At 38.9% G+C, this 12,141-nt stretch overlaps 1 protein-coding gene across 1 annotated transcript in view; it reads left to right on the forward strand.

Annotated features, from left to right (window-relative positions):
• The window catches only part of LOC308339173 (cytosolic beta-glucosidase-like), a 119,784-nt gene that overhangs the window by 48,184 nt on the left and 59,459 nt on the right, over nucleotides 1-12,141 (forward strand). Inside the window, 2 exon segments of the mRNA XM_080797626.1 lie at nucleotides 6,929-7,728; nucleotides 8,454-8,577. Of these exon segments, the coding sequence (XP_080653752.1) occupies nucleotides 6,929-7,728; nucleotides 8,454-8,577 (924 nt within the window).

Raw genomic sequence — 12,141 nt, forward strand, 5'->3', positions numbered from 1 at the left:
TTTTACTGCAGAAATATTAAGGGAGGCTGACCCAGACCCACTGGGAGTGTTAACTGAATATATGGTATTTGCTTTGTATTTCCTTTCTAAAAATTCAAAAATTCTGAACACATCTGCCCCCAAGATTTTCAGACAGGGAATTACTATACCACTATGTCAACATATCAAGCTATTTAAAATGAACCTGAGATCACTATAGCACACTGTAGATCAGCAACCTAGGAGCAGAGCAGCAGAAAAGCTGAAGGGTGGTGGTGGGGAGACACTGGGGCCACATGAGCAATTTGGGGAGATCACTCATGCACATATCATGTGGGGATCATGTGCCCCAGCACTGAGCTTTTCATGTTTGGTCCCAGCTTTTGTAAAGTCATAGCTGATTAATATTACAGACTTTTCCATGAACGAGAGGGCACTGGAGGTGCTTCCAGGAGGCAGAATTTCAATAAGCAGTTGCTCACTCTTGTGCAGTGATCTGTTGAAGCAACTGGAACTGTTTTAACTCAGAAAGGCCATCATTTGTTTTTTCTGTCTAAACATTTCCTCAAAGAGCATGTGAAGAATTGGCAAACCCTTGTCACAATCCTTTACAAGGTACCCCCATTTTTTGTGTGTGTGTTCAACACTCTATTTTAAAAGCTTGATTAGAGGTTGTTTGGAAACTTGTAAAATCCTGTGTTCCCAAACTGGAAGAAGACTTTATGAAGTGGAATTGTTACACAGCCTTTCTCTTTCAAATGTCAAATTTTCAAGGTTTAACAAGAAGAGATTGAGCTGGCAACTGAAATCACATTTTTCTGTAGTTCTCAACTATTCAACTGAATTTTCCTATCTGCCACAAATGCAAGTTTCAGATGATTAATAGGGAACCCAAGTATTGGAAATTAAAAAAAAAAAAAAAGGGAAAGTTTATGCAGAATTTCTTATTCACCTTAGTATTTAAAATATGAGCCCAGTTAGCAGGAATGGTAAAGTAAATAACTAAAGAAACATTTATTAACCTCCTACTCCATATGGGGCAGTGTATTAGGCTGAATAATAGCTCCCCAAAGGTGTTTCTCCTAATTCTTAAAACTATGAACAAATCTTCTTACATGGTAAAAGAGACTTTATAGCTATTACACTAAAAATCTTGAGATGGGGAGATTAACCTGGATTATCTGGATGGTCTCCATATAATTACAGGAGCCCTACAAGAGGGAGGCAAGAAGATTGGAGTCAGAGAGAAGATATAGGAACTGAAACAGAGGTCAGAGATGAGAGAAGATGTGACACTATTGGCTTTGAAGATAAAGGAAAGGGGCGGTGAGCTAAGGAAGGCAGGCAGCCTCTGGAAGCTGGAAGAGGCAAAGCAATGGGTTCTCCTTGAGAGCCTCCAGAAGGAAGTTGGCCATGCTGCCATGTTGATTTTAGTTCAATGAGTATCATTTTGGATATCTGATGCCTAGAACTGTAAGATAATAAGCTTGTTTTGGTTTAGGCCATTAAGTTTGTGGTAATTTGTTACAGCAGCAATAGGAGACTAATACAGGCATTGTGCTAAAAGAATGTAGGGCAATTAAAGAAATTAATTGGTGGTATGAGTCTAGAGGGGAGTGACCTCATTATCATGTATGATACATGATAGGCACTTGACCAAAGTCAATTCTACGTGAAGACATTTAAAGTTTGACTAGGGAGATTCCAGTTCAGTTATTTTCTGTACTGAGACATCATCTTTGCAAGTCCTAGTCATGTCCTCTTCTAAGGGAATTTCCCATTTCTTTGTTCTACATAAACCTGCACTGCTCCTGGCCATAGCTGACTGAACAAGAGAAAGACCTCTTTCCTTGTGATGTATTATTGTTAACCTCATGGAAAAAGAGAATCTTGCCCAATTGTCTTCACCTCTCAGGGATGTTTGGAATTGAGGAGTTGAGAGTCTGAGTCAGTTGGTTTGGAAACAGGACTATAAGGTAGCTTTTTGGCAGATGGGATGGCCATTTTGAGAACACAGCAAATTGGGTGCTAAGAAAATAGGTTCTGCGAGAAGGAGAGGAATGGAATAGATATGTTGAGTGAAATTGAATGGATGAGACTAGTCTTTCTTGAGAGGCAAAGACTTTCTCAGTCCCCAGCCCCAATTCCCTTGAGTTTTAGTTGTAATTTTCCATTGAGTATCTGATAGCTGTCTATCATTTCAAATAATGCCGTATATCCCACCATCCACCCACTTGCCCTTCATGCTCCCTTTATATTTGAGTTAATCTGAGTGGGTTACTTTTCTCTATACCTATAAGAGCTTTAACTCAAATTGCTTTATAATTCTAAAGATCAAACAAGAAAAAATGGGCTTAATTAAATCAGAGAAAGTGGTAGTAACTATGGAAGAAGGCGATGGAAGTTTTAATACTTAAAGTAATCAGTTACGTCCTAAATATCCAGAAGCAAAACAGGGTTCGAATATTCTGTCAGTTTCAAGATCCCTAGATTGGTAACAAATGATCATTTAAAAATATACATTTGTTCAGAGAATTAGTTACCACTGAATTGTGCTGATAAAGCTAAAGAACTCTTTCATGATTTGTTCTCATTTGATACTTAAAACACTCATGAGGTGGCAGATTAGGCATAGATAGGCCAAGTGATTTGTCCATGATTCCATGATTCTTTGGTGGAACTGTTTGACTCTGGAGCTCTGCTCTTAAAAACCCAACTTCACTGCTTCATGGCAGAATTGCATTAGAGCACCAAACCAGAATTGCTCTGTACAAACCAGAAGTACTCGATTTGGGGATGTTAAATATTAATTATGCAATGCTTCACTGCTCTGCCAAGCTGATGAGTGAGAAAAAAGTCTTATTTAAAATTTTTTAAATCTTCAATTCAACTAAAGATTATCATGTTGTTGGAATTACATTGATTGCCATCATTAATGATTGTGCCATATCTAATGATGTTTACAAGAGATAAATCACTGATTCCTCTAAAACTTTTTTTTTGAAAAAAGGATCTGATATTATGATTCAGCTCCAAAATAAGTGATTGTGAAGACTAGTAAAACAGAGTCACCATGTTTCTGATTCTGAAACATTCATGGGAAGTTGAATATCATGGTAGGACAGGTTCAGGCTTTGTAGTGAGATAGAGTGGTTATTGGGCTTAAATGCTGGGAGTGCCATATGACAACATTATCACTTAAGTCTGGTATTCACTCTTTCTGAATCTCGGTTTTCTTAGATGCTTAGTGAGGATAAAAATGTCCACCTCTTGGGCTTAGGGCTAGGATTAAACAAAATGTGTGACATTTGGTACATATAGTATGAATGCAATGAATGGAAGCTGAGATTATTTTTATAGTCAGAGCCAATGGAAGGAATTGGCTATGAAAACTCCAAAATGATTTCATCATACCATTTTTGGATATTACATTTTACAAGTGAGGACATATGGGCTTGCCAAGGCTCAGAGATGGAATGGTGGAATGTTCTTTCATTGCAAGAGATAAGAAAAGCTTTATAAATGTTGGTGAATGTATTAGTTTTCTGTTGCTGCTGCAACAAATTATCATAAGCTTAGCTGCTTAAAAAAGCACAGAATTTACACCTGAAAATAATACAACTTTTTATATTGATTATATCTCAATAAAACCTCACAAATTTATTACCCTAGAGGTATGGTTATCAGAAGTCTGAGTTGGGTCTCTCTAGGCTAAAACGAAGATGCCTCCAGTGTCGCATTTGTTTCCAAAGGATCTAGAGGACAGTCTTTCTTGGCTCATTCAGATTGCTGGAAGAATTCAGTTTCTCACGGTTGTAGAACTGAAGTCCTCATTTCCTTGATGGTTATCAACTGAGGGTCGTTTTCAGTTTCTAGAAGCCACCAGATTCCTTGGCAGGTGGCCCCCTCCTTCCACCCTCGCAGCTGGCAATAGTGGGTTGAGTCCTTCTTATGCTGCTACTTCTCCTACGTCTTCTCCTATGTTGCATATTTTGGATCCACTCTTCTGCTCTACTGTTTCGCTTCTAAGGACTGGGGTAGATACACTGGGCCCATTTGAACCGTGTAGAGAAATCTTCCCGTCTCAAGATCCTTGAACTTAATCAACATCTGGAAATCCTTTTTGCTACGTAAAGTAACATATTCACAGGTTGCATGGATTAGGGCATGGATATCTTCTTGGGGCTGGGATATTCTATCAAGTGAAAATGGCATACAAATCGTTCTTCCAAAAATGGAGTTGTTATGCATGATTCACATTATGTTCTGGTTTGCAAAACAAGTGAGCTGTTGTTAAAAATATCCACTCTTCCAGATAGGTGGACAACACATGACCTTGCATAATCTGGCTTCTGCTTACCCTACTTCCCTCTCACCATTCTTATGCTTTCTCTGCTCAGCTATACATTCTCATTATGCTTAACTTAGAGTTCCCAGACATAGCCATACTTGGCTAAATTACAATAGACAAGCAAAACAATGGCCAGTCCACATGATAATGAGACTCTGATCTACAAAAGAAACCCAGGGAGTCAAACCACAACTGCTATAGCAATTGGTCCACAATAGTCAGAACTTGATCAACATTTGCCAACTTTTCTGTTTTTTTTTTTTGTTCTTTGTTTTTTTGTTTTTGTTTTTGTTTTTGTTTTTGTTGGTTTGTTTCCCTGCTCCCTGCTTCCAACTTAGGACCAACCAGGGATAGCCAATTAAGCAACCCAAAGCCATCTCTTGGGATGCTCCACTTCTAGTTAGCCCACCTATAGCCTCCCTGTGCCAACAACTTCCAATCAGAAGGTAACTGAAGCCTTCTCCTTCCCTTCCTTTCTGCTACTATAAAAATTTCCCTCTTCCCTGACAGCCTTCGAGTATCTGTCAAAAGCAAGTGGTGATGGCTGACTCCCTTGCTACAGCAAGCTCTGAATAAATAGACTGCTCACATTTGGGTGGTCTTTGTTTATTTTCACACCTCCTTTACTCTTTCACATATTTGTTTCCCTTTTTTCTCTTCTTGGATCACTTATTCTTCCTTGCCTTATATGAGTAATTTATATTCAGCATTTGACTGTCAGCTTAGATGCCACTAATGACAACAATAACAATAATTACTAAAGTGATAGCTAACCTATACTGAGCCCTTACCTTATGCCAAAAGCTGTTCTAACCATGTTCAATTTATCAACTCTTAAAATTCTTGCAATAAATTATTGAAGTAGTTTTCTATTATTGTCCACATTTTATTTTGTCCATATTATTTTACAGACAGGGAAAGATAATTCAGAGAGATAAAGTAACTTGCCTAAGGTCACTGAAATAGGTGAAGGAATTGGGATAGAATTTACGTAGCCTGTTGCTGTAGTTCACTTTTGAAATCATAATGCTATACTGTTTTCCAAATAGATTTTCATAAGTTCTCAGTTTGTAGTGGGTACTCCTTATCACATGTTTAAATGGAATTCTGTACTTTATCTTCACCAATGATACTGTATTATAATTGTTTATGAGTTCCCTACTAAATTTATGAATTCCCTACTAAAATAGAAGCTCCCTTAGACCAAGGACAGTATTTATCTTATATATGTCTGGAAGTCCAGCATATAGTAGCTTCTCCATACATGTGTATTTGAGGGATGAATACATTAATAATTGAATGAAACAAATTAAAAAATCGGAATTATTATTTAATTGGAGGATACTAAGTTTAAAAAAAGAAAGAGAAAAAGACCCTACTTCTAGACAAACTTTGAAAGCAACACAATTCTACATATGAATTTACAATTATTATCCAGGAAACAACCACAAACTAAGATAGCTTCTCTCTCCTGAGCTTAGGTTTCTTCTATAATCTTAGACATAAAATCACATGAAGCACTAATACTGGTCTCTCCCCAGCAAGTGTCTTCCTATTAGGAGTCATTATTAGGTTGGAACCAACATCTTCTTGGCATTGGTTTCTGAGGCAAAGTATCTCTAAGTTAATAACATTCTTCTGAACTCTGCCTCAATCCTAAACTCTGCCTAAATCCACACTTGCAGTGCTGGAGAATTAGCTGAAAGCAAGGGGTGGCTATGCATTCTCACAGGACTATGTCAGGATACTAGAGCAAAGTCCCCGACCATGTTCCTTAACATGTCAAGCCTCTGGCCAACTGCCCTTGTAACCCATGTTCTGGGAACTCTTATTCATGCTCAATGGGTCTCCTTTTCAGACTTATAAGACTGATATATCTGGAGAAGCACTGAGGCAGCCATCAATTTGTTTACTTAATATTTGATACCACTGAGAACCATTCATTCATTTAACGAATATTATTGAGTATCTACTGAATTCCTGGTATTGTTCCAGGATTTGGGGAACCAGAAGTGAATTAGATAAGACCCTAGCTATTATGAAGCTTGAATTTTAGTGGGGTTAAGAGACAAATCAGGGGTGCCTGGGTGGCTCGGTGGGTTAAGCCTCTGCCTTCGGCTCAGGTTGTGATCTCAGGGTCCTGGGGTCGAGCCCCACATCGGGCTCTTTGCACAGTGGGGAGCCTGCTTCCTCTTCTCTCCCTGCCTGCCTCTCTGCCTACTTGTGATCTCTCTCTGTGTGTCGAATGAATAAAGAAAATCTTTAAAAAAAAACCAAACGAGACAAATCAAACATACAAACAAATAAAATAATTTCAGTAAGTGTGGCCATAACACAAAGTTATGTGGTAGCAACTTGCCCAGAACATCTGTGCTCCATGTCTTCCATCATACCCCCAACTTCCCAATCAGCCATTCTTCCTTGGAATTGTTAATGGTTCCTCCAAAACTTTAATTGATGATTTGTAGGAACTAACAAACCTTATTTGGGGTAAAAGTTATTTACGAGATTATTCCTGATCCTTTCCTGATCTTTCCTTATTGTCAGTGTTCCAAAAATAACTTTTCTTCTCATGCTTCTTTTTTGTTTTTCTCCTAGGAATTGACTATTACAACAAGATCATTGATGATTTGTTAACTAATGGGGTTATACCCATAGTGACCCTTTACCACTATGATTTGCCTCAGGCCTTAGAAGACAAAAGAGGTTGGTTGTCAGAGGCAATCATTGAATCCTTTGATAAATATGCCCGGTTTTGCTTCAGTACTTTTGGAAATCGAGTCAAGCATTGGATCACCATAAATGAGCCTAATGTTTTTGCCCTGCTGGCCTATGATTTTGGAATATATCCTCCCGGTGTACCTCACTTTGGAACTGGAGGTTATCAGGCAGCTCATAATATGATTAAAGCTCACGCCAGATCCTGGCACAGCTACGATTCCTTATTCCGAAAAGAGCAGAAGGGCATGGTGTCCCTAGCAATTTTTGCTACCTGGGTGGAACCGGCAGATCCCAATTCAGTGTCCGACAGGGAAGCTGCTAAAAGAGCCATTGCTTTCTGCTTGGATTTCTTTGCTAAGCCCATATTTATTGATGGTGATTATCCGGAAGTCGTCAAGTCCCAGATTGCCTTCATGAGTAAAAAGCAAGGTTATCCATCATCAAGGCTTCCAGAATTTACAGAAGAAGAGAAGAGAATGATTAAAGGCACTGCTGATTTCTTTGCTGTGCATTATTATACAACTCGTTTAGTAAAGTACCAGGAGAATAAGAAAGGAGAACTGGGTTTTTTCCAGGATGTGGAGATTCAAGTTTTTCCAGACCCATCTTGGATAAAAAGTTTGGATTGGATCTACGTGGTGCCATGGGGAATACGTAACGTACTGAAATACATTAAGGTAAAACACAGTGTTTCTATTCATGTATACCCAAATACGTAGAAGTGGGAAGACAGATGTATGTGTGAACTTGGAAGAAGGATGATTTTAGGCAGTAGGTTATACATTCGTTGGCTTGGGAAGAGAGATTAGGTGTTCAGCTGGTGAGGAGTAACTAGCTGATAAGGGGCTTCGATACACTGGTTAAAGTTGGACTTCTCTGTTAAAGTCAGTTGTGGGCATAGGAGTAGCTTGGACATATTTTTCCAGGCTGATGTCACAACTGTAATTACTAAAAGGCATATTAAGGGCTGAAATAGCTGGATCCTTTTTTGGGCCTCTGTTATCTGGATGGAGTCCAAGTAGCTGAAATTAAAATTTTAAGTTAATGATTTTTAGGACCCTTGCTCTGGGGGGATGGAGAGTGTAGCCAATGGTGGGACCAAGGGGTTAAAGTGTAGTGACAATCAGCAGATGCTGATGGAAGAAAGATACTTCTGTCTTCTCATTATGATAAGAGTCATTTGACTGTCTTCATGGACATTTGCACAGTTTTGCTTTTCCATTGTTAGTCATAAAAGGTCAGTGTGTGGAAAATTAAGTTAATAGGGTCAGTGCAATTTGATGAAAACTAGTTTTGGGTTGTAGCTTAGAGAACATAGAGGGTAAAACACCTGATTTTATGAGTCTTTTTTTTTATTCTTGTTACATCTCTTTGGAATAAAGCTTCTGCTCTTTTGTTCTAGGATGTGTATAATAACCCTGTAATTTACATCACTGAGAATGGGTTTCCCCAGGGTGACCCTGCATCTCTTGATGACACTCAGCGCTGGGAGTATTTCAGACAGACATTTCAGGAACTGTTCAAAGGTACCATTTGAAATGATGAAAGATCAATTGTGCAAACTTAATATGATTTTCCCGTGTGCCTGTTTTCATTCAGCAAAGACCAATGATTTTGAAAGCTGAAATTCATGTAAATCAGTGTAAAGCCATGTAATTAAGAGAGAGGAGAAAAAGTATTTAGGAAAGAGGAAGGTGAGGATTTGGGCCTAGCTTCAACCTCCCAAAATTTAATCAAGTAAAAGTGACTGTCTTCTGCATTTTGTGTGACTCCTGGGTGAAGATGACGTGAACAGAAGGGTGGTGGCTGGTGAAAGAGAACTTTAGTTGTTACAAAAAGATTAGCACTGACCAACTACATCATGTCTATTTGCATATTTTAATATCCCAGTTACCGAGACATGAACTGAAAGAATTTTTGAAGGATCAAAATTAAGCATTTATGCAATAAACATTAAAATGGACTTCGATGAGTTTTGGCCTAAAATGAGTCTTACATCACTATATGTTTCATTTAAGCTGTAACCAAACAGCCCCATTTAGGAACATGTTTTTGTCATATAGAATCTGTGAATTTTATTTCTAGACAAGATTGTTATTCTGGCAACTGCTCTTTCCCCATGGAATTCTTTTCATATTTGAAAACAAACGTGAAAGAATAATCTTTAACTGGTAACACACATTTCGACACCAGTTAATTTCCCCATTTCAGCATCTACATGGAACACTGTTGCTTTGTAAATTTAATTTCTCCTCCGTATAAAGGAATCATATCACAGAAAAAAAAATCCAATGCAAAAATGAGACTTTCAATTTCCTTTTTTACCAGGATAGGCACACTTCTCTCTCATCATTCTATTTGAAAAGTCCTAGAATTATTCTATCCAAAATTAATCAGTAATTGCTGAAGTCAGCCAGAAGGAATTCTGGAAAGTGACACAAAATGGTCTCTTTCCCAAACCTAAAATATATTGTACTTAATCCCTCACTCTGGGTTGGAGTTTATTGGCATAAGGCAATTTGATTCCCATGATTTGAGCCCAGTGAAATAATTCTTTTGTATCACATGCAAAACAGATTCTTTCTCTAGGTAAGGATTCACTTTCTGATTTAAAAAAAAAAGGGGGGGGGGCGCCTGGGTGGCTCAGTGGGTTAAAGCCTCTGCCTTCGGCTCAGGTCATGATGCCAGGGTCCTGGGATCGAGCCCCGCATCGGGCTCTCTGCTCAGCAGGAAGCCTGCTTCCTCCTCTCTCTCTGCCTGCCTCTCTGCCTACTTGTGATTTCTCTCTGTCAAATAAATAAAATAAAATCTTTAAAAAAAAAAAAGAAAGAAAATGTCTAGTTTTCCGAGATTCCACTCCCCCTTCTCTCCGTAAATGGCCCTATTCATAGTTAATCCATTGATGTTCCCAGCTTCATTCTGAGAGGAAAGTAAGCTGGTTACCAACAGGCAGATTTATGGATGGTTTGAGGACCACAAATGACTTCTCCATAATTGTCTGTGTATTTTTGGGAAAAGAGAGAAAAATAGAAATTGACTTTGTTCATTTCCAGCTTGGTACTCTGTTTAGTTCTAACATGGAAGGGAATTTCATTGTTCTTTGAAATAGTTTCAAGTACTTTAATACAGTCCCTTAGATCTTTAACACTAAAAACTTGATAGTAGACCCCAAAACTAAGACAACTTAAACACATAGTAAAGTAACTGAAGGTTAAAGTGGAAAATGTGAGAAGATTTGGGTTTCTGAGGGGCAGGGGAGGAGATAGGATTAGAAACAAAATTCTGTTTTTCTACTTGTTGAATTTCAATTGTATTTTTTTTTTAAGATTTTATTTATTTATTTGACAGAGAGAGAGATCACAAATAGGCAGAGAGGAAGGGGGAAGCAGGCTCCCTGCTGAGCAGAGAGCCTGATGTGGGGCTCAACCCAGGCACCCCAACAGATGAAAAGATACCAGGCACTTAAAACGTTAATTGTTCACAGTGTGTGTGTTCTCTTCTGATTTTTAATATTAGAGGATCTATGCTTATTGTAATTAACATGTAATATATTTGTTTTACATTTAAAAAATGTAGCCTTGGGGTGCCTGGGTAGCTCTGTGGGTTGAGCCTCTGCCTTCGGCTAAAGTCATGATCTCAGGGTCCTGGGATGAGCCCTGCATTGGTCTCTCTGCTCAGCAGGGAGCCTGCTTCCCCTCCCCTCCCCCTGCCTGCTGCTCTGCTTACTTGTGTTCTCTCTCTCTGTCGAATGACTAAATAAAATCTTAAAAAATGTAGCCTTTCAAACGTGCAGAAATCTACTTATTGACAGAAAAAGACATGTTATCTCTTCTGGAGTGGATATAGTGATAGCTATTTCTTATATATTGTTGTAGTAGATACCAATTATTTAATCTTGGTGAAACTCTTCTAGTAATTACTCCCTTTTCTTCTATGAAATATCCACCTCTTCTTATCCTCAGGGTTCCCATAGGGACAATCCCAGTTCTTCCCTGAGATTAAGAATTTGGGCCAATCACTTTGTCTCTTAGCCTAGATTGGGCAGGGGAATGTAGCTTTGTGAGCCTTTGGTGACTACGTCCCGCCTCAGAAGCTAAGGAGTAGTACAAAGGGGAGCTGTCCATGCATCGAGGGAAGGGGAAACAAGAAACAGGGAGAGTTTGGGGTGATTCCTAAGGCTCTAATTCCAGTTTTCCTCAGCTGCATGCATGATCTTGAGAGACATTACTTTTACTTACAATGAAATGCTTTTTCTGTTTACCTGAACCTGATTGGTTTTCTATCACTTGGAACAAAAAGAGTGTTAACTGATACCCTCATATCATTTCATTTTTAAAACAGTGAGACGAGGTCATTGCTCCTATTACACAGATGAGAATACTAAGCTTCAAAGAGGCTAGCTTAGTCGTTTGTTTAAGATCACTAAGTGACTAAGTACTATTTCCTGGAACATAGCAGAATGCATGCATTATTATTACTGCTGCTACTACTATTTTGGTGTTTGATGAGGTCTGTGAATTTCGGGCTTTCTGACCCAGAGTGGTTGCTTGTCCATACCACACAGAACATTTTCCTCATCTTTGGCACTCAGAACTTGCATAGATTCTTCGAAAGGGCTCCATGCTGTTCCTGCAGGAGCCAATAGGTCCTATGACCTTGGACACCACTCAGACACCCCACCTACCCTGCATTTCATCAGGGGAGTGGAGCTTAATTTACTAATCGATTTCCTGAGACTTCTTTGAGGTAGTGTTGATGATCTTGATTGGTAAGAACTCTACTAGTAAGAAGCACCCTGTGAGCAATTAAAAATAATAACTGGCCAAGGAAGACTTTCGTGGGAAGTGCTGCAGGTGAGAGCTGGTCAGAACCCAGGGAGTCAGATGGATGATGGCTTTGTGGTCCCCATAAACAAAGCTTCCTCTCTAACATCACACATATGGACAGGCATAGAATGACACTATAGTTGGATCAATGACATCCGCCTGGAGGTCTCACTGATCTCTTCAGGTAAAATCCCACAGCAATTAATTGAGCAGTAAAAAGTAAGCTAATGTTTCTGTTTCCTATTGGGAAAGGAAAAAAAAAAA

This window comes from Martes martes, assembly GCF_963455335.1.
Source record: "Martes martes genome assembly, chromosome: 2".
In the NCBI taxonomy this organism is placed as follows: Eukaryota; Metazoa; Chordata; class Mammalia; order Carnivora; family Mustelidae; genus Martes; species Martes martes.